Below are 24,007 nucleotides of genomic sequence, written 5' to 3' on the forward strand. Positions count from 1 at the left end.
TGGCAGTATTTCGATAGCTTGCGCAGTTCCGTTAGGTATTCAGCATTGCTTTCGTCTTTGTGTTGGTTCCTTTTATGGAACTTAAATCGTTCTGCTATGAGCAGCGGTGTGGGGCTTAAGTGGTCCTGTAGGATTTCTACTATGCTTCCAAAATCCTTGTTTACCGGCTTCTCTGGGGTTATTAGATTTCGCAGTAACCCATAAGTTTTTGCGCCCATGGAATTTAACAGAACCAGTGCTTTATTAGCATCCGGCACTTCATTTGCCCTGCAGTACACCTCAATACGTTCCACATATGTCGCCCAATCTTCTACTTCATTGTCGAACGTAGAGATACTGCCGCTCTTCGGCATCCTTGGTTGTGCGTTAACTATCCCCAATGGTGCCTCCCGCACTTCCCTTTCTTCTCCGCTGGCACAAAATGGCGTCTCCTGCACTTTCCTTCCTTCCCGCGCTCGCCCGTCTTCTCCGCTGCGGCTTCGCAAAATGGCATCTCCCGCGCTCTTCCTTCTTCTCCGCGGCTCAATGGCGCCTCCCGCGCTCTCCCTGCTTCTCCGCGACTCAATGGTGCCTCCCGCGCTCTCCCTGCTTCTCCGCGGCTCAATGGCATCTCCCCTTGTTCGCCCCGTGGACCCTGATCAGCCTGTGATCCCTGGCTGTGCTCTGCGCGTTCTTCTCTTGATAGTTGCCGACGCCGCTCAGTCTAGAACCCGGCTGTTTCTTACCCTCTCTCCGGTTTGCAGTATTTTTCCTCGACGCCGCTCGCTGATCAATCCCCGGCTGCGCCCTGCTCTCTTCACCCTCTTTCTTACCCCATCGACGCTGCCCGGCTCTCTCTCTCTGCCGTCGGTCGGCTCCAGCCGCCGCTGCTCGGGAAGGGTCTGCTCTGGATCTGTCGTCGGTCTCTTACTGCTCGTTGTGGCTGGGGAACCAAGCCCGGCTCTCCACAGCCTCCCCAGCAAAGTTGGATCTCTGCCTGACTGCTGGGCGGTTGCTCGCGGTCGACGCCCGTGTTCCTGAACTCGACTATTTTTCAAAATTTTTTTTATGTTGCAGGTAGATTCGCATCAACACTCGTCGCCACTGTTCGATCCGTGGTTCAGTGGATAAATGATTACACGGCTGCTGTACATAAACAAACAACAGGTCTTGACTGGAGGAGGGTATCTCTAAACTGGGGTACAGAGGCATGCGCACAGCTTATATACCGGTGTGGTTACTGCCGGCACTACAGTATACAGGAGCTGTAAAAAGTATTTCTGACTTAAAGCACATACACTACATAAAGCAAACTAGTTTTGTGCCTCTATATTTGGGGGCTAGATCTCCCAAGAGGAAACATGTTGTGTGACTGTACGCACTAATACCTGGTTTTGTTTGGTGCTGATGTCAGTAGCGTGAGGGTTTCTTTATGTAATTGTGGTCCTCTGAGTGAAGGATGAATTACTCTGACAATAGCCTACTTTGTTTTGATGCTGACAACCCGACTACAATTTCCTGTGGTGTTGCCTATGGAGAGTAAAGACCATATTGTAATGATATTAGCAAATAGTGATGATATTTGTCTGTGTTTGATTACTTATGCCTTACAGCATATTTGTCTGTGTTTTTGATTACTTGTGCCTGACCAGCAGAGGTCATGTGAGAGACAAGCAGTCCAGAGGAGTTTTACTTTCAGTTTCATTCTAGATGCATCACAGATGTGTTCTGTAAAAGCTGTAGAAAGTCTTGAACAAGACTTTAGATTAAACAACATTCTCTTTCAGAAATGAGTCTTTATTGAACCCAAAAAGAAATCAAAACATGATGTCAGAAGTGGCTGAAAGAGAAAAAATCTGAAGTTAGCAACTTGATGGGACAGTGAAAGCAGTTGTGGCAAGTAAGCGAAATCAGCTCTCCACATATTAGCAAGCCAGAAGAGAACATCATTGCTTACCATTAGAGAATAGCTAACGAAGTGAAAAAATGGAAGGTTTACTCCCACCGGCGACGCTTCAATTGACAGGTAATGTGGCTGAAAATTGGAGAAGGTTCAAACAACGTTTAGAGTTGTATTTAGCGGCAATCGGAGCTGACGAGAAAAGTGATAAACAAAAATCGTCCGTGTTCTTACATGTCGTGGGTGATGCAGCGCTGGAGGTATATAATAATTTCATATTTGCTGTTGATGGAGACAAAATGAAGCTAGATAAAATCATGGAACAGTTTGAGGCCTACTGCATACCTAAACGCAACGTGACCTTTGAGAGGCACAAATTTTTCACATGTGTACAGAAAATCGGCGAGACTATTGATCAGTATGTGACTGAACTGAGAAACCGGAGCAAATCGTGTGAATTTGGGGGACTCACAGACTCGCTGATAAAAGACAGACTGGTGTGTGGTATTCGAGATAATGGTCTAAGGGAAAGACTGCTAAGAGAGCAAGATCTAGACCTGGGAAAAGCCATAGCACTGTGTAGGGTTACAGAGACTGTGAAGTTGCAGGAAAAGGAGCTGCTCAGCATCACATATGCCTGTGAAAGATTTCACCAGTTTGTGGCAGGACAAGCAATCAGTGTAGAGACTGACCATAAGCCCTTGATTGCATTGTTCCAAAAGCCACTGAATAGCTGTCCGCTTAGAATACAAAGAATGATGATCAGGCTGCAACGCTATACACTGAATGTTGCGTACACACCGGGTAAGCTGATGTATACAGCAGACACGTTGTCCAGAGCTGTTGACCCAAGTGAGCCCGCAAACACCACAATGGATAAAAAAGTGAACACCTACGTGGACATGATCACAAGTGCACTGCCCATAGCAGATGCAAAAATGGAGCTCATAAAGACTGAGACAAACAAAGATGAAACAATGAGACGACTGAGAAAAAGCATCTTGGATGGATGGCCCAACATGAAGCAAGACTGCTCACCTGATATAGCAGAGTACTGGAACTGCAGGGCGGAACTATCAGTGGTCGAAGACATCATCTACAAAGGAAGTAAAATAGTTATCCCAAAGAGTCTGAGAAGAGAGATGCTAAAAAAGATCCATGGAGGACATCTGGGAATCGAAAAGTGTAAGAAAAGAGCACGAGAGGTGATGTATTGGCCACGAATCAACCAAGATGTGACAAATGAGGTGTCAAACTGCACAATATGCCTGAAATATCGAGCAAGCAATCCGGTAGAACCACTAAAGCCACACCCAGCACCAGACAGACCTTACCAGAAGGTAGGCGCTGACCTATTCGGATGTCAAGGGAAGGACTATCTTGTCGTCACAGACTATTACTCCCTGTGTCCAGAGGTTTGTAGACTGTACACCACCACTGCAGAAGCTGTGATAAGAAGTATGAAAGCCATATTCTCCAGACATGGCGTGGCAAGCGAGGTCTTCACAGACAACGGACCCCAGTTTAACAATGCAAATTTCCGACACTTTGCCAAAGAGTGGGACTTTGTCCACACAACGTCAAGTCCTCACTATCCACAGTCCAATGGACTAGTGGAAAAATCGGTCCAGACAGTGAAAAGACTGATGTACAAGGCAAAAGACAGTGGAACTGACTTCTACCCAAGCATGCTTGTATACCGCACAACGCCGCTCGAGTGTGGTATGTCACCAGCCCAACTCCTGATGGGACGTCGGCTAAGGTCAAACCTACCCATCCCGGAGAACCTCCTGAAAACAAAAGAGGGGGAGAAAGTGAGGAAGTTCAAAGAGCAACAGAAAGAAAAGCAAAAGTACTACTATGACAGAGGAACACAAAACCTACCTGAACTCCACACTGGTGACCAAGTAAGGTTGAAAGACAAAACAAACACATGGACTCAGAAGGGAACTGTCCTGAGTGAAGTTCAACCAAGATCATACACCATTCAGACAGATGAGGGTGCTGTTCTGAGAAGAAATCGTCAAGATCTTCTCATGGGACCAGCCACAGCAGGTCAAGAGACTGATACTGGTGAACAACCTGATCACACAGCTGAGAACCAATCATCTGAGGCAACAACTCAGATTCAAGGACAATCAATCAGAAAATCCTCAAGACACGTGAAGCCTCCTGACAGACTCATTGAGCAAATTTAAGGACTATTGTTAAAGAAGGAAGTAATGTTATCTTATTCCTTCTTCAAGTTCTAGTATATTGACATATTTCATGTAAACACACAAAGCAAGGGTAAAAAACCTTGATCATGATAATGATAATGTAAGTTCATTAAATGTTGTTAGTTAAAAGTAAAATACTTTTGTTTTAAGAAAGGGAGATGTAATGATATCAGCAAATAGTGATGATATTTGTCTGTGTTTGATTACTTATGCCTTACAGCATATTTTTCTGTGTTTTTGATTACTTGTGCCTGACCAGCAGAGGTCATGTGAGAGACAAGCAGTCCAGAGGAGTTTTACTTTCAGTTTCATTCTAGATGCATCACAGCATAGTGTGTTCTGTAAAAAGCTGTAGAAAGTCTTGAACAAGACTTTAGATTAAACAACATTCTCTTTCAGAAATGAGTCTTTATTGAACCCAAAAAGAAATCAAAACACATATGAATATAAAATCATCGATAATATATTAAAAATCAGATATCTGTGCACACTTCCTGTGTGGTTTTATTATTATATTTATATTAGAAGCTACCTCTGGAATTACACTCTCTTGCCAGTGGTGGTGCTGTAGCATCTTAGTTTTATATCTCCCAGCTCCTCAGCCTTTGTCAAGAAACTTCTCTGTACCAACTATCTCTGCTTCTCTGCTTGCCAAATTACGGTAAATTTTACTATTTAACTACAATGAAACAAAACCAAAATATAAATCTATTTTATATTAAAATTGCTGAATGGTTCACAACATTTCATTTCAAAATGCATTGAAAACCCCCGTCAGGCCTTCTTTAGGGGAAATCCATCACAAAAGTGTCCACATGCACCTGCAGTACCAGTTACACCTGTAGGTGGTGCTGCAATAGACCATTTCTATGTTAAATATGGTGTGGAGATGCCGGAGTTGGACTGGGGTGGACAAATGTAAGAAGTCACACAACACCAGGTTATAGTCCAACAGCTTTATTTGAAGTCACAGGCTTTCAGAGCGCTGCTCCTTCGTCAGGTGAAGTGGAGAGATGCATAAAGACACAGCTTATATAGTCAGAGAATAATGTCAGATGTTTACAGGTAATCTTTCTAACTGCCATTTATCACACCTCGGCAGAGAGATAATCACAGCAATCAAAGGTGTGAATGGTGTCCAAACAGGTCAGTCAGGAAAACATTACATCAAAGAACAATGAGGTGGGGTCACAAGGGGTCAAATGTTGCAGATGCTGGGATCTGTGTGAAGAACAAGTTGATAGCCAAGTTCCGCACCCATGAGGACGGACTGAAGCAGGATCTTGGGTTCATGTCATGCTACATGTAACCCCACCTGACGTAGGGTCAACCAGACTCGAGTCGTTGTTGGCTTGTTCTCTCTACACAGATGCGGCTGGACCTGCTGTGATTTCCAGCAAAAAAATGTTTTTTGTCTTTTTTTGTTCTTCACACAGACCCCAGCATCTGCAACATTTGACCCCTTGTGACCCCACCTCATTGTTCTTTGATGTAATGTTTTCCTGACTGACCTGTTTGGACACCATTCACAGCTTTGATTGCTGTGATTATCTCTCTGCCGAGGTGTGATAAATGGCAGTTAGAAAGATTACCTGTAAACATCTGACATTATTCTCTGACTATATATAAGCTGTGTCTTTATGCATCTCTCCACTTCACCTGACGAAGGAGCAGCGCTCCGAAAGCTTGTGACTTCAAATAAAGCTGTTGGACTATAACCTGGTGTTGTGTGACTTCTTACATATGTTAAATATGCCACATAATGTCAGGTTGAAAAGCAGGAGCTGATACTGTAATCTGGTAGTTGGGAGTCTTCATGCAGTTCCCCACCCTCCCCTCCAGGTGGCTTTCTCTCAAATATTAGAGGTGATTTTAACTCGGCCCACGCGGTGGAAATGGAGCGTAGTGGAGTTAAAATAGCTGTGGTGAACTTACCGGCCCATTCCAGCTCTGCCGCCATATTTACTGGGCCCTTCCGCTGGGTGGCCCACGTGCCCACATCAGGCAGGAGGTTTCATTACTGTATGCAACCTAGGGTCCTATGATGCACATAGAACTCCGATGCAATTTTGAGGGCTAACCGGGCAGAGGGTGCTACTCCCCAGTTGTACCAGGTGACAAAGTGGAAGAGGTCCCAAAAAGGTATGGGAACAATTATTCTTGCGAGGCCAAGCGGAGCAAGAGTGCTCAACCAGAATAATGTGGGCAGCTGCCACCCCAGGCTCTCCCCCTGCTCGCCAGGCCTAATTTCTTGCCAGCTGGATCAGCCTCCGGGCCACCCAATAGTAGGCTGTCCTGGTGATGGCGAGCTGCTGCGGGACACCCACTAGGGCATGCAGCTTGCCAGCAGCACGTAATGTGATCCGACCCTCAAAATAGTCCAGGCCTCCCGCCAGCAGGATTAGGCAGCCGGCTCACGTACTTTGCTGGCTGACCGCACCAGAGTGATAATCTATCCTATTGTTTCAAAGATGAAATGTTGGGATCAAGGCAATAAATGTGAATTATGGTTTTAGCATACCATTTGTGTTCAACTAACCCAGTCTACTTATTTCCCTCCTCTGACCTTTGAAAATGGTCATTGCAGAACCTGTTTTCTTTTCCAAGCCAGCATTCGTTTTTAAACTCACCATGTTAATTATCTGCCACTTCCCCAGCCCTGGCATTAGGGAGGCCAATGCAGCTTCCCAAAATCATTAATGGCTCCAGGCTTTATGAGACCAACGCCCTCCTCCAAGCATTATTCTGACTAATTCCATTCTCCCTTTCCTCCTCCCTTTCTCCCTCATATCCCTCTTTCCCCATCTACCACCCCTTGTCCCCCTTCCAAGATCCTCCTTCTCTTCCCCCTATGCCCTTCTCATGCACAGTTTCCCTATCCTCACCCCTCCCCTCCTCTCCCACCCACTCTCCCTTCCCTCTCCTTCCCCCAGACAGAAGTAATAGTGCCCCCATTGGCAGGAATCTGCCAGAACAGCCAGAAACTAGGCCAGGACTCAATACGCTGGATCCTGGCCTTGCATTCCATTTTCTGGATGCTTACCTCAAACAAAGCCATCGATGTAAGAACATAAGAACATAAGAAATAGGAGCAGGAGTAGGCCATTATGGCCCTTTGAGCCTGCTCCGCCATTCAATAAGATCATGGCTGATCTTTGACCTCAACTCCACTTTCATGTCCGATCCCCATATCCCTTGATTCCCTTAGAGTCCAAAAGTTTAATCGATCTCAGCCTTGAACATGCTCAACAACTGAGCATTTCCAGTCCCCTGGGGTAGAGAATTCCAAAGATTCACAATCCTCTGAGTGAAGATATTTCTCCTCATCAAGTCACACCCCCATCCAGATTAATGGGGCTGTGGTGGAAAGGGTGGACAGCTTTAAGTTCCTCGGAGTCCACATCACGGAAGACCTCTCCTGGTCCCTCAATACCTCCTCTCTGGTGAAGAAGGCCCAGCAGCGCCTATATTTCCTAAGGAGGCTGAAGGGATGTAACCTGTCACCCCTGATCCTCTCTAACTTTTACCGCTGCACAATAGAGAGCATCCTGACGAACTGTATCACAGGATGGTATGGCAGCTGTAGCTACTATGACCGGAAAGCCCTGCAGCGGGTAGTCAAAACTGCCCAACGCATTACCGGCACCCGGCTACCGACCATAGAGCACATATACCAGAAACGCTGTTTACAGAGGTCACGGACCATCATCAAAGACCCTACCCACCCCAGCCACAGTCTGTTCGCCCTCCTGCCATCTGGGAGACGCTACAGATGCATTCGCACCCGTACGACCAGATTTAGGAACAGCTTCTTTCCCAGGGCTGTCATCCTACTGAACTCCACAAATAAACTCTAAAGCCTGCACATCTGCCAATGCACTTTATCATGGTTATGTTTATGTTAATGTATTACAAGCCAAATGTATGTTGAATGTTTAAATGTCTTAATCTAAATGTACACTCTCGGGAGCCGCAAGCCTACATTTCGTTGTACTGCACTTGTGCACTAACAATGACAATAAAGTTGATTATGATTATGATTATGATTATGATTAATTGGCCGACCCCTTATTCTGAGACTATGCCCCCTAGTTCTAGACTCTCCAGCCAGGGGAATCAGCCTCAGCATCTATCCTGTCAAGCCCTCTCAGAATCTTTTATGTTTCAATGTGATCACCTCTCATTCTTCTAAACTCCAGAGAGTATAGGCCCATTCTACACAATCTCTCCTCATAGGACAACCCTCTCACCTCAGGAATCAATCTAGGGAACCTTCATTGCATGGCCTCTAAGGCCATATCCTTCCTTAGATACGGAGACCAAAACTGTGCACAGTACTCCAGGTGTGGTCTCACCAAAGCCCTGTACAATTGCAGCAAGGCTTCCTTACTCGTGTACTCGAAAGCCCTTGCAATAAGGACCAACATACCATTTGCTTTTCTGATTGCTTACCATACCTGCGTGTTAACTTTCTGTGTTTTGTGTACAAGGACACCCACATCCACCTGAACAATAGTTTCTCACCATATAAAAAATATTCCCGTGGGTTTCACGAGGCATGCAAAACCCGACCAGCTAAAGTTAAACAAATAATGGAGGTTAAAGTTTATTTCTAGAAGGATAGAATTGAAAAGTAGTAAAGTTATGCTAAACTTGTATCGAACCCTGGTTAGACCACACTTGCACTGTGTGCAATTCTGGTCGCCATATTTTAAAAAGGATGTGGAAGTACTGGAGAGGGTGCAGAGAAGATTTACAAGGATGATACCAGAAATGCGAGGGTACACCTATCAGGAATAGCATGGTGACATCATAGATACGATAAGGCTAAATGTTCACATCTTTTCAAACACAGAGATGCTCTGCTAACAAGAACGCCCTCTCTCATCTATACTTATTTTACATGATTTTCCTTAACAAAAAGTAAAACAAATTGTAGCACAACAACAAAAAACAATTGGCAAACTTAAATTAAAAATAAATGTAAGTAAATGTGAACAAAAACATAATAATGAAAAGTTGCAAATTTTAAAACATAAGACCAATCAAAAAAAGATAAAATAATATTGAAAGATTGAATAAACAATAGCATCATCTCATATTAGAAATCATTTTCATTTTTCTCCTTAACACCACAAGAGATTAATTGGTTTCTGTAATAATGGCCAAGTTTTAAAATTTCAAGGATACAATAAAGACCAATTTAAAAAATGATTTAAATCAGCAAGGCTAAAAATGACTGTTGATGATTTTGTTGGATGAACACAAGATATTTCTGTGGCTTTCCTCTGCCCATTACTTTAATGGAGACATTATAAATGGGTTAATAGTAAAAAGCGGACAGAGGACGATCATTCGAAAGCATTAAGCATTCATTTACTAATAGCGCTAATAGCGATCTCTAGGATATAATTAAAGTTACATGTAGATTCTGTTTGTTAGTCAGGGTGTAATTGAACTCATTCAGTTAATTGCTTCATCAGTCCAAGTCTCAAAGAGATTAAAATGGATGGACAAAGAAGTATTTTAAAGGATGGACATGGCTCGTTGTCATAAACAATAAAGATCTATAGAGTGTAAATTAACTGGAATGATGATGATAAGCTTCTGAACGTGTAAACAAGTGAATATATTAATTAGTACCAAATAGGAAACTTGCCCAAGAACAAACATCCAAGTGTCATTCTTAAAAGCTCATGGGAACTAACAAGATAGTTTAAACAATAGTTCCTACAATCAAACTTTCAGCTCCTCCACTGATTATAATGGAGCCTGAGCCAGGACAAGTGTTTATTATAGTAACAGTCCACATAACAATAGGAGCTGCATTCCAAAAGTAATTCATTGCTTGTGAAGTGCTGTGAGATGTCTTGATGTGATGTGTATGAATGCAAGTATTATTAATAGTGCAGTGGAATCTTATTATTATGAATTCTGTAATGACAAAGATTAATTAAAAAATATCTCTTCCTTTGGTCCCAGCTGAAGTTTCATTATAGCCAGTGAATTTGCTTATCCACGGCTGGACCACATAAAGCACCATCGGATCCTGTTCTCCTCACTGCTCACTATTCCAGGATCACCCTGGAATGCAAAGATAACCCTGGCTTCTTTCTCTTCTTAAAACCCCTCTCCCCTGTCTTTTCCACCCTCACCTCAACAAATGCAAGGAGCTTGTGGATTTCTTTATCACCAAGATTGAGACCATCCGTTCAGTTGCCTCTGCCACTTCCTCTAGCCCATCAGGCTAAATTTCTTCTAAGGTTCCCCTACCCTAGCCCTGAATTCGCATCTTTCTCTAGTTTCTCTCTTATCTCTACTCATGCCTTCTCCGAGTTCATCCTGTCCATGAGACCCCACTCCTGTTCCCTCGACCCTATTCCCACTAAACTGCTGACCATACGACTTCTCTTCCTGGCTCCCATGATAGTTGATATTGTTAACAGTTCTCTCTCCTCAGGTACTGTCCCCCTCCTTTAAATCTGCCATCATCACCCATCTCCTCAACAAACCAACCCTTGACCCCTCCGTCCTTGCAAACTGTCACCTCATTTCCAACCTCCATTTCCTCTCCAAAGTCCTTGAATGTGTTGTCACCTCTCAAATCCATGCCCATCTTTCCCGGAACTCCATGTTTGAATCCCTATAATCAGGTTTCCGCCCCTGCCACATCAAAGTCACAAATTATATCCAATGTGACTGTGGCAATGGTAAACTATCTCTCCTCATCCTTCTCGACCTGTCTGCAGCCTTTGACATGGTTGACCACACTATCCTCCTCCAACGCCTCTCCACTGTTGTCCAGCTGGGTGTGACTGCACTCACCTGGTTCCATTCTTATCTATCTAACTGTAGCCAGAGAACCACCTGCAATGGCTTTTCTTCCCACTCCCGTATCATTACCTCTGGTGTCCCCCAAGGATCTATCCTTGTCCCCCTCTTATTTCTCATCTACATGCTGCCCCTTGGCAACATCATCCGAAAACACAGCGTCAGTTTCCACATGTACGCTGACGACACCCAGCTCTACCTCACCACCACTTCTCTCGACCCCTCCACTGCCTCTAAATTGTCAGACTGCTTGTCTAATATTCAATACTGGTTGAGAAGAAATTTCCTCCAACTAAATATTGGGAAGACCGAAGCCATTGTCTTTGGCCCCCGCCACAAACTCCGTTCACTAGTCACCATCTCCATCCCTCTTCCTGGCAATGGTCTGAGGCTGAACCAGACTGTTCGCAACCTTGGTGTCATATTTGACTCTGGGATGAGCTTCCGTCCACATATTAGCGCCATCACTAAGACCACCTATTTCTACCTCCTTAACATCGCCCAACTCCGTTCCTGCCTTAGCTCATCTGTTGCTGAAACCCTCAACCATGCCTTTGTTACCGCTAGACTTGACTATTCCAATGCACTCCTGGCCGGCTTCCCATTTTCTACTCTCTGTAAACTTGAGGTCATTCAAAACTCTACTGCTCGTGACTTAACTCGCACCAAGACCCCATCACCCCTGTGCTTGCTAACCTACATTGGCTCCCGGTTAAGCAACGCCTCGATTTTAAAATTCTCATCCTTATTTTCAAATCCCTCCATATCTCTGTAATCTCCTCCAGCCCCACAACCCTCCAAGATATCTGCGCTCCTCCAATTCTGACCTCTTAAGCATCCCTGATTTTAATCACTCTACCATTGGTGGCTGTGCCTTCAGCTGCCACGGCCCTAAGCTCTGGAATTCCCTTACTAAACCTCTCTGTCTCTCCACCTCTCTTTCCCCCTTTAAGACATTCCTTAAAACCTACCTCTTTAACCAAGCTTCGGCCCTAATATCTCCTCATGTAGCTCAGTGTCAAATTTTGTTTGATACGCTCCTTGAAATGCCTTGGGACCAATGTTCCCGATAAGCTTAGTGGCCTGGAGGTCCCACGCAGGCCACTCAGTGGCATTTAAACGGAAAACCAAGCATGCGCTGAAATGTGAATGGGCCGTGCAGCCCGTTAAAGGAAATATTGCTTGGGATGTTTTACTATGTTAAAGGCGCTATATAAATACAAGTTGTTGTTGTTGTTATCCATGAGACTTTGTAGAAGTGAGGTTTCATTGGAATGATAGATTTTTATTTTTCTTAGAAAGTTATATAGGGGCTAAAATTTCCTCAGCCCTTCCAGCATTTTCCCGCCTTAACTCCAGAGGAAGTGCAGAGGAGTAGCGCAGGAAATAGACCAGGACCTGGATATGATGGGCCCTGCTCTGTGCTGGGAGTTCCCTCGTAAGAAGCAGTGCATTTCCTTGCACTTTACAAGCCAACGACATGATGGGAGCAGGGCTGGAGGATGAGGACTCCCTGGCTGTAATTTTAGCTTTGGGCGATGGTGTAAAATGGAAGATAGCGAATTATACACAATGCCCAATTTTCTTTTCTACTGACTTCAATGGAGGGGAAAATCGGGTGGGGTGTATATGGGCAGCCGATCCTGTATCACCCATTTTACACCATCAGTAAAAGTCAAAGCTACACCCCCCCCCCCCATCTTGGGAGTCCCTGCGGCCTCAGCCTCTCAGTGGTCGGACACATCTTCTGATACTCGCAAGAGGCCAATCAACCTTTCCCCTGGTAGAAGTGGAGCCCATCAGGGGTCCAGACCTGGATTGAAGAGATAAGAAAATTGAGGGGAATTGTTCAACCTCATTTTAAAGAGAGCCAATGGGGCAAATGTGGGCATCTTTCTGATGGGTGTGGGGAGGGGGATGGGTTGGCGTCCCCCAGAACTGGTGCACTTTCTAGTCTCTGGGAGAAGACAGTACCCCGATGTACCCCGAGAGGCACAAGTGTCACCACTCCATATGCAGATTAGGTGGTCTCCCACTCTCCCACATACTCCACCAGGATCAGCGCTCTGCCACAGTTTATTCCCATAATCCCTCATTGTATTGATTCCTGTACTCACCCATGCTGCTGTAAGGAATAAAAATCAGTGGAGAGGGAGTCCCCAGGGTTGCCCTTTCACACCTTCCAGCTGGTTTTAAAAAAGCATTGATGGAGAGCTGACAGCAAACACCCAAACTACCCCCATGCCTGTGGATGCTGCATGAGAAGGCGGGAGTGTGGGAAAGGCAGAAAGTAACTTGGAATAGCAGCAAATCTTACTCACCCCACCCACACCACCCACAGATGTGCCATTTCTAGGTTATTAACACAGAATAAACATCCCAAGATAGTCACATTGGCCACAAATTTCAGAGGCTAGAGAGGGTCCATTGCCAGACAGGGGATGGAATTTGGAGCTGAACCCAGACCCATTGGGATTCTGCCCTGTGCAAGAAGCCCCTGAAATTCCTGTCAGTGGGAAGCGGGTTAGTCAAGCAAGTAGAGAGCTGGTGAGAGTTCTGTTTAGGGCCTAATATTATATTGCAAAGCGATGACTGTAATTAGGCTTTGACACTTACAATATAGGCCCAGAAATTTGGGTCGGAGGCTTCCCGCGGGTACAAGCCTCCGACCTGAACTTACCGTTGAGCTGTGGGCCCGCGTGGGATTCCGATCCTGGGCTTCCTCCAACTGCTGGCGCGCAGTGCTTGCGTATCGCAGGGGCGCAGTTAGTTCGATGCATCTCCTGGGATCACGTGGGCCATGGAGAGCCAATGGTAGCAGGGAAATGCCCATTCATAAAATTGACAGGAAGAGCTGTCAAAACTATAAATACTATAAGCCCCAAAACATCACTAAAACTTCAAATAATTTTTGTTAATCACATTTTTAAAATAATTATAAATTACATAAAATAACTATTTTAAACAATAATTTAAATTTTTGAAAAAATTAATTACATTTTCTAACAGGGCTAAAAATACCTTTCTTTAAAGTATTTTAAAAGAATAAACCTGTGGAAAAAATGTTTTAATTTTAATTAATTCACCACTTACCTTGTTAAAAGCAGGCCTTACGCCTGCTTTTTACATGTGTAACTCCTGGAGACTTACCCTCCCGGAGAACCCTTCAAAAAAAAGTAAGTTCCATGCGCACACGCTGCCTCTCCGGCGTATGCGTTCGACCTCTGAACCCCTTCCTTTAAGGGAATGGAAGTTCCGGTTTCCCACGCATGCGCAGTGCATGCACGAAACCGGCACTTCCATTGGGCCTACGGGTGAGTACCCCATGCGTACTCACCCGTGGAGACCCGAATTTCTGGGCCATTAACACTGGAATTACTGAGCATAGCGAAGTCAGACTGGAAAGCCACACACACGCTTACATTCTCTCCTTTTGGTCCCCTAATCCTTTGAATTCCTTGAGGGCCCTGTTTCCCACATTACAACAGTGACTACACTTCAAAAAAGTACTTCATTGGCTGTAAAGTGCTTTGTGACGTCCGGTGATTGTGAAAGGCACTATATAAATTTAAGTCTTTCTTTCAAGACTGCACCAGCAAGAGATAATTGATCTCAGTGAGAATTGATTACCTTTTTCAAAATGCCCATATGATACTTTAAGAGAATTTTACTAATTTAAGAGATGTTTGTCTTTTGCTCTTCTTGGGCCTCTGGACTGCTGTTGGAGTGGCATGGCACCACTCTGATTTTCATTCCCTCTATCAAGGCAGATACCTCTAAAGTGCGTGTGCAAATGGCCGACCCCTTAATCTGAGACTGTGACCCCTGGTTCTAGACTCCCCAGCCAGGGGAAACATCCTCCCTGCATCTACCCTGTCAAGCCCTGTAAGAATTTTGTATGTGTCAATGAGATCACCTCTCAATCTTCTAAACTCTAGAGAATATAGGCCTAGCCTACTCAATCTGTACTCATAGGGCAATCCCCCCATCTCAGGAATCATTCTGGTGAACCTTCGTTGCACTCCCTCTATGGCAAATATATAATTCCTTAAGTAAGGAGACCGGGTGGGGGGTGGGGGGGGGGAAATTGGCTCATGCCCCCTTTGGGGCAATAACTTCTTTTAGCGCCCCGAAAAAGTTAGCGCCCCTGCGCACGAAATTCAATGGTAGCCACCCAAGCAGGAGGTGGGGCACCACTGGAAGTGCTCCTCCTCCACCTTGGGGCGCTCCCATTGAACATCGCGGTGCTACGTGCAGCAGCACCATGCGCGGCAGCACGTAGCACTGCAGTACTGCAGACCTCCCTCCCCTGATTAAAAGGGAGGGGCCAAACGCAGCACGCACTGGGGCCATACTGGACCACCGGGGAGCGGGGTGCCGGCAAAAGAGCCCAGCACTCAAGAGGAGTGCCAGGCTGACGGATCGTGACCGGCGCTCCGCAGCAGGAGGTCAGAGGGGGCAGGTGCTGGCAGGCAGCCTAAACAAAATGGCCGCCTGGCACCTGCCCTTTAATTATCGTCACCCCATCCTCCCCTGACCCTGTCGGACATAGATGACGTCATCGCCGGAGGTGCAGCGCCACGGGGCGCTACTGGCCACCGCCGCCACTAACCTCCCGCTGAATTTCGTGGGAGGTGTTAGCAGCGCCGCGCCCAGGTACTAGTTGCTTCGTGCCTCATTAGCACCCCCTCAGGGCGCTAATGGGAAGCGCAAAGCAACTGAATTGTCCCCCCCAAAACTGTACACAATACTCCAGGTGTGGCCTCACCAGGGTCCTATATAATTGCAGTAAGACGCCTTTACTCTTATACTCAAATCCTCTTGTAATAAAGGCCAACATACCATTTGCTTTCCTAATTGCTTGCTGTACCTGCATGTTAACTTTCAGTGATTCGTGTACAAGGACACCCAGGTCCCTCTGAACACTAACATTTCCCAATCTCTCACCATTTAAGAAATACTCTGCTTTTCTATTTTTCCTGCCAAAGTGGATAACTTCATATTTCACCACATTATATTCCATTTGCCATGTTCTTGCCCACTCATTTAGCTTGTCTATATCCCCTTGAAGCCTTGTTGCATCCTCCTCACAACTTACATTCCTACCCAGCTTTGTATCATCAGCAAACTTGGATATGTTATATTTAGTCCCCTCATTCAAATTATTGATATAGATTGTGAATAGCTGAGGCCCAAGCATTGATCCTTGTAGTACCCCACTAGTTACAGTCTGCCAACCCGAAAATGACCCATTTATTCCTACTCTCTGTTTTCTGTCTGTTAACCAATCCTCAATCCATGCTAGCATATTACCTCCAATCCCATGAGCCCTAACTTTGTGTAATAACCTCTTGTGTGGCACCTTATCGAATGCCTTCTGAAAATTCAAATACACCATATCCACTGGATCCCCTTATCTATTCTGCTAGTTACAACTTCAAGAAACTCTAACAGATTTGTCAAACATAATTTCCCATTTATAAATCCGTGTTGACTCTGCCCAATCCTATTATTATTTTCGAAGTGCCCTGTTACCACGTCCTTAATAATAGATTCCAGCATTTTCCCTACTACTGATGTCAGGCTAATTGGTCTGTAGTTCCCCGATTTCTCTCTCCCTCCTTTCTTAAATAGTGGGGTTACATTTGCTACCTTCCAAACTGCGGGAACCATTCCAGAATCTATGGAATTTTGGAAAATGACAACCAATGCATCCACTACCTATATAATCACCTCTATTAAAACTCTAGGATGTAGGCCATCAGATCCAGGGGATTTATCAGCTTTTAGTTCCATTAATTTCTCCAGTACTATTTTTTCTACTAATACTAATTTCTTTCAGTTCCTCATTCTCGCTAGACCCTTTGTTCTCCACTATTTCCGGGAAGGTTTTTGCGTTTTTTTCCATGAAGACAGACACAAAGGTGGGTCAGCTGGTTTCTGGGTTCCAGTCCCACCCCCAACTGATTTTACATCGATTGACCTTGTTAAACCCGTCCTGTGGGCTTTCTGGCCAATTAAGAAGAAGCCGGTCAGATGGCGTCATTTGATGACACATCATCTGCCGGTTTTCTTAAAGGGACCACACACAATTTTTCTTTGACAGCTCATTTCTCAGTGTTTGACAGCATTGAGGCACTGCAAACACTGACAAAGGTGAGCTCTTGCACTTAGGCTGTCCAATTAATCCCTCCATAGGCTAGAACAGATGGCAGCTGCAGGTGAGGCTACAGAAGTGATCTGTCATTGTTGAGCGAGGTTCTCCCAATGAGGTGGGGCTAGACAGCCAATTCAAAACTTGTTACTTACAGAAAAGTGTAAATGCATTAAAAATGATTTTCCCAACATTTTCTTACCTCTGAAACTCACCAGTGGACCATTGGATCCTTCAAACCACTTCTGCAGCTGTCATCAATGCAGAAACATTACAGCAGACTCACAGCACGCCACACTTACCTGGTGTGGTGTCCGGACGTCGGGAACCCCGAGGCAGAAGCAACAAAATGGAAAAAGATCCTGTTAACTAGTATCAAGTACCTGTTAACAGGCAGGTAAGTGGTTATAATCCTCTTCCCGCCGCTAGGTGTCGGGTCCATGCACAAATCGGGGACCCAACACTTGGGAAGATTGATTGGAGGCATGTTGATAGCGGGTTTCCTACCCGCTGGCAATCTTTGCAATTTTGACAGTGATCCCGCCTCCAATCCCGCACTCTGAGGACTGGCAAAATTCCGACCAAAGTATTTGTTTAATTTCTCTGCCATTTCCTTATTCCCCATTATAATTTCTCCTGTAACAGACCCACATTTACTTTTGCTAATCTTTTCCTTTTTACAGTCTATTTTTATGCATCTCGCTAGTTTACTCTCATAGTCTATTTTCCCTTTCTTTATCAATTTTTTGGTCCTCCTTTGCTGAATTCTAAAATCCTCAGGCTTACTACTCTTTTTGGCAACATTATAAGCCTCTTCCTTTGATCTAATACTATCTTTAACTTTCCTTATGTAAGAAGTCACACAACACCAGGTTATAGTCCAACAGTTTTATTTGAAATCACAAGCTTTCGGAGCGCTGCTCCTTCGTCAGGTGAGGTGGAGAGATGCATAAAGACACAGCTTATATAGTCAGAGAATAATTGTTAGCCACAGTTGGATCACTTTTCCTGTGGGGCTTTTGTGCCTTAAAGGAATGTATATTTGTTGTAAATTATGTATTAATTCTTTAAATACTAGCCATTGCTTCTCTACCATCATACCTTTTAATGTAGTTTCCCAATCTACCTTAGCCAACTCACCCCTCATAGCTATGTAGTTTGCTTTGTTTAGATTTAAGACCCTAATTTCAGATTTAGCTAAATCACTTTCAAACTCAATATAAAATTTTATCATATTATGGTCACTCGTCCCTAAAGGCCCCTTTACTACAAGGTTATTAATTAACCCTTTCTTGTTGCACAATACTAGATCTAAAATAACCTGTTCCCTCTTTTTCCCTGATGTTACCTTAGTCACTGATGCCTTATTACCTTTGTTACTCTCGCTGTCCCTTCCTGACCCACTCTGCTTATTTTTACCCAAAACTCTACTCTTCTCTAGAGCCTTGGCATTTCTCTCGCTGCTTTTAAATTTACTCTTTCCAGAATTGTCCCAACCCCCTCCTCCCTTCATTAGTTTAAAGCCCTGTCAACTGCCCTAGTTATTTGGCTCCTCAGGACACTGGTCCCAGCCCAGTTTAAATGGAGCTCATCCCAAAAGAACAGCTCCCTCTTTCCCCAGTACTGGTGCCAGTACCCCATGAACCCCTTCCTCCCACACCAGTCTTTGAGCCACGCATTTAAACCTCTAATCTGTTTGTCCCTATGCCAACTTAAGAACAGTAAACCTGACCGTATTAGTAACCATTGCTATATTCAGTTGTCAGAAAGCGTAGGTCTGTACACTGCTATGAGTTCGTATTCATTTCTGGTTAAAAAAAATTAGACCCTGATGTAGTTACAAAGCTATTTACTTAAATGAAACCAATTGGTCTGGAAAGGTTGAACATACAGTAGTTGTATTTGACATTTGACATTTGCCTCTTATGTGGGAATTTCTGAAACTGAAATAATGCACTTTTTTACCAACAGGGCTCACAAGGAATTCAAGGGATTAGAGGACCAAAAGGAGAGAACGTAAGTATGTGTGTGGCTTTCCAATCTCCTTTGCTATGCTCAGTAATTCCAGTGTTTATATTGTAAGTGACAATGCCTAATTACAGTCATTGCTTTGCAAGCTCAGGGCAAGAAACAGGTATCAACCAAATGTGTTTCTGTCCCTTTTAGGGAGAAATCGGAAGGCCAGGAAGAAAAGTAAGTGAGGCTAAGGCCGACAACAATACTTTTCATCAGCTTCTGCAGTCCCTCTACTATTGGAGTTTAAAAATGTTCTGACATAAAATATGCTCAATATTGCACAGCTGGTATCCCCTAACGCTACTAAAGTTACTCCCCCCATCCGCCTCCTTAATTCTAAGGTGGAGTGTAGAACCAGGACTCTCATTTATTGATATTGCTCCACATTTCATTTTCATTGTAACCTTTATTTTGAGAATCAGTTACATTTAGGGTATTATTTTGATTGTTAACCTTTTAAATAAAAAAATACAATCAGATTTAGAGTTTCTAGGGATCAGACTTGAGGCTTTTTTCTGCACCGTCTTTAGAGTTTGGTCGACTCCCTTGTGTCTCAGTGACTAAAACAGGACGCAGTATTCAAGCTGCAGTCCAGCAGAGCATTGTGTGGTTTTACCATGACATCTTCTGACTTGTGCTCTACTGAATTAGCAATAGAATTCAGCATTCTGTTTACCTCACAGTAAATGGACATGAAGCGCAGTATTGCACTTCTTTTAAAAATAGTGGTATGATGTATGGTCTGTTTAGTAAACACGCACACTGATAGTCAGTTATTAACTATTGATAGTTATTCATTCAAAGCAAGAGGTGTGTTCTCAAAGCTTTTAATGTGTCTGTTTTCTTGACTTTGTTTCAAATAAAGAAATTTCACTAATTCTTTAATATTTATTTTGAAGGGTAGAGCAGGTTTACCAGGCCCCCATGGAATGCCAGGGCCAGCTGGCTCACCAGGACCAATTGGGCCTAAGGTAAGGGCTGTTGACTTTCTGGATTCGTGCAGATGCATTGCACACAGACGTATACTGCCTTCCTCTTAAACAGATCTAATTGGTTCAAATTTACAAATGCCCGACAAAATGGTGAGATCAAGTTATCAACCTGGTTAATCCTATAAACGAATTTGTGTACTAGACAATAACAATAAAAATGGTTTAGCCAACGTGTCCAACTCCAACTACTTTTACTTTTTAGCAAATAGTTGACTGGAAAAGTTTAAAAATAAAATTTGGACTGTGTGGGAACCTTTTTCAAGTTTATTGCTCGATTAGTGACCTTTGCAGTGGCTGTGACCTCTTCATTTTTGGAGGCAGTATAACACATCTGCAATGTCATTTTTCATGCTGTCTCTTAAATATTGACCTATAGACTATCAAGTGGATTATCAAGCTGTAATTTAATACAGTGGGTCTGACAGCATCATAAACCATGGCAGCAAAGACTGGTATTGAATCAGTGCCACCTATTTGTTCTTGTAGATAATATGCACTGCATTCAGAACAAACATTGTTGCTATTTTTCTGACTGTTGTGTGGTGAGTACAGAGGGTGATTTTACACCAGGGACTCCATCATCTACCTGATAGAATAGCAATTCTAATCATCAAATTTACATTTGTTGGGGATGGGGAGAAATTGCATAACCAATAAGCAAACCGTTTATTAACTATTACAAAACAAAAGTCCGTTAAAATGCAGCACTGTTGTTTCCAAACATATTATAGGGAGGTAGCTTTAAAGGGGCACTATATTTACGGAAAAAAGTTTCGGCGCACCGTTTCTTATTTGGGTAGCAGCAGATGAGTCAGTAGAACTGTGTGTCATGTCTATCAAAGGATCATGAACAACTGATAAAATGGGGCTGATTTTCCTCCTCATTTTCAGATGGTAACAGGGCAGTAGCGCAGGGAAAATGGCAGTGCACTGCTTATAGCCCAGTTGCTGCTGCCATTTCCATCCAATCTTGGTGGCTAGAGCGCACGCCCATTTCAGGCAAGCACCTCATTAAGGTATGCAATTCAGGGTCCTTTAATATAGGACCCGTATACAATTGTCAGGTACCATTGATATTTGGTGTGGAACAGTCTAACCAGCGGCCATTAAAGGGACCATTGCAGGCACCTCTGAAAACGCTAAAAAACCACTGTGCACTGATTCTTGTGGGGTCAAGGGGAGCATGAACGATCCTCCTGGCCCCACAAAAATCTTCACCACCCGCTACAGGTCCTGCCCTGTTCCCTCCCTGGGATTACCTCCTCCCCCGTTAAGATCCCACTTCTTTTTCAGCTGTGCAGAGCAGCTACTGCAATCTCCCCACCTCACCCCTCCTGCGATGAGTGAGCTGCCTGTCAGTGCCCAGTCAGCACTACCAGCTCTCTAGAATTATTCTGATGTCGCCCAATCACATGAATTCGTTGATTCCAATGGGCAAGTGGTAGGCTCATAATGTCCACCTCCCACCCCATGAAATCAGACAGACAGAAATCTACCCCAAAGTGTTTCAATGCTGCTTATGTAATTACATAATGTACTTGCAAACAAATAAAACGTGTTTGTCAATTACTTTTCCCTGAAGACACTATCGCCTTAATTGTTACAAAGAAAGAACAATTGATATGGAATTGTAGAGCATTATTTTGATGAATTGCAGTCACCTAGAATTGTTGTCCAGGCTCTCTTTGAGCCATTGCAATACAGCAAGTTAGTGCTAACAACAACAACTCATTTCTGTTTCTTATTTTAAGGGTGAAATGGGTGATCTAGGATTAATGGGGTTGCCAGGTGCAAGAGGACAAATGGGCCCTAAGGTTTGTAACTTCCACTTCCTGTGTGTCTCCTAATGCTAGAAATGTTTAGCATAGTATCCAGTAATTGAAAGAAAGCCTCCAGTGACTGCAACATATTGGAACTAAACCTGGTTGTGCAGGATCAGATATTAGCCTCATTTTGATGTCAGGTGAGATGCTGCCAATATGATTATTACTCAGATATTTCTCTCATATTCATTGCCAAAGACCACTCCTACAATCAAGCCCTTGCTCCCTACGAACCAGAGTGTGTCTTTATACACACAATATTTGATAATGAAGCATTGGCCAAAGGTCAAAAATAAACCCTCCTTACAGTGAGTTGTCTGGTTTTCTTCTAGTCTTTAGATAATGGAAGAATAAACACTTTATCCAACAGTGTATTTCAGGCTATAAACTATTAAAAGTTACAGTTAAACAGTAGCATAAATTCAGTACAGCAGATTTCATTTGGTTACAGAATTTCTAACATATACTTCCTCAAATACAAACATAACAAAATTTGCAATGTTTTGCTAACTCTCGTTATAATACTAAATCTGGTCCGGCATCTATATCCTAAAACTTCGACATGACGTTTCATCTAACTACCATGAGAGTCTCCTCCCGCCACCTCCACTCAAGCACCAGTATAGAAGCTCGAGATGAACAGATGAACTGGGGAAGGCTGTCCCATTTATCCTTCAGAATCAGTCGGTGGTCATCAAATGACCTTGATAGGATCAGTGTCGTCATTCCCACCCCACCCAAAAGAAAATTGTCTCCAGCAACCAATGTGATGAGCTGACAATCACCGGAATCAATATTATAACTATGCAGATAAATACCTGTATTAGGAATTGCCTCCGGTGAGATCAACGCTACGTATTAACATATTGTGACCAGCTAGTGTCATCACAGCGATATGCAGCTACATCATCTGTGGACCTGGTTTTCCTCACAATACAATTTCTAGCCACAGCTACAGAATATGGATTCTACCTCACCCAGAGACAAGAAGCTTACAATAACACAATTTAATGTGTCCAATCACATTCCAAAGATAGATATTAAAAATAAAAAACTTCCTTACAAAGTAACAAGATCAAAAAAAGCTAGCAATTCTATTTTCAATAGGAAAGTAAGATTGTATTTTGTACTACTAGAATGAAAGAAAGACTTGCATTTATATATCACCTTATCACATCACCGCATTTCACATAGAAGGAATTACTTTGAACTGCACTGCCTACCGTTGTATAGATAAGTGGAACATCCATTTGTGTACACCACGATGCTACTAATAGGACAATCAGTTAATTTTTCATTGGGTGTTGCTTGAGAGAGGAATGTTGGGATCTCCTGCTCTTCAAAGAGTGCCATGGGATCTTTAACATCTTTACCCTCAACCACTGGATAAGAACATAACATAAGAACATAAGAAATAGGAGCAGGAGTAGGCCAATCGGCCCCTCGAGCCTGCTCCGCCATTCAATAAGATCATGGCTGATCTGATCGTAACCGCCAATCTACTATCACAGAACCATCTCCTGAATCTAACAGAATTAGACACACGAAATAGGAGCAGGATCAGGCTACACGGCCCCTGGGCCCGCTCCGCTACCCATAGGGCCATGACCGATCCGAACCTAGACTCATGTCCAAATTCCTGCCCGCTCCTCATAACCCTTTATTCCCTTTACTTCTAGGAAACTGTCTATTTCTGTTTTAAATTTATGTAATGATGTAGCTTCTACAGCTTTTTGGGGCAGCATATTCCATGGACCTACCACCCTCTGAGTGAAGTAGTTCCTCCTCATCTCAGTTTTGAAAGAGCAGCCCCTTATTCTAAGACTATGCCCCCTAGTTCTAGTTTCACCCATCATCGGGAACATCCTCCCTGCATCCACCCGATCCAACCCCTTCACAATCTTATATGTTTCAATAAGATCGCCTTGTGGCGACACGCCACCACTGGACATAATCCGCTCACGGCGGCACGGACAGTTTAAGCAGACGCCCCCAGCCGGGGGCCCTCTCCTCCAGCAACTTGTTTCCCGCAGGAACAGGCTGCCGGGAGCACTTCCTGTCTGGGGAGTATTTAAGTGGTTGCGCGGGCTTTT

The 24,007-nt window shown here is 44.0% G+C and overlaps 1 protein-coding gene across 2 annotated transcripts in view; it reads left to right on the forward strand.

Annotated features, from left to right (window-relative positions):
- colq (collagen-like tail subunit (single strand of homotrimer) of asymmetric acetylcholinesterase) overlaps positions 1-24,007 on the forward strand; it is a 223,836-nt gene that overhangs the window by 106,478 nt on the left and 93,351 nt on the right. For both annotated transcript variants that reach the window (XM_085988586.1, XM_085988587.1), the window contains 4 exons: positions 19,055-19,099; positions 19,250-19,276; positions 19,999-20,070; positions 21,843-21,905. In XM_085988586.1, the coding sequence (XP_085844712.1) occupies positions 19,055-19,099; positions 19,250-19,276; positions 19,999-20,070; positions 21,843-21,905 (207 nt within the window). The remainder of the gene's footprint in view (positions 1-19,054; positions 19,100-19,249; positions 19,277-19,998; positions 20,071-21,842; positions 21,906-24,007) is intronic.

The sequence above is a fragment of the Somniosus microcephalus genome, chromosome 5, assembly GCF_052327205.1.
Source record: "Somniosus microcephalus isolate GS21.2 chromosome 5, FLI_Smic_1.0, whole genome shotgun sequence".
Lineage (NCBI taxonomy): Eukaryota > Metazoa > Chordata > Chondrichthyes > Squaliformes > Somniosidae > Somniosus > Somniosus microcephalus.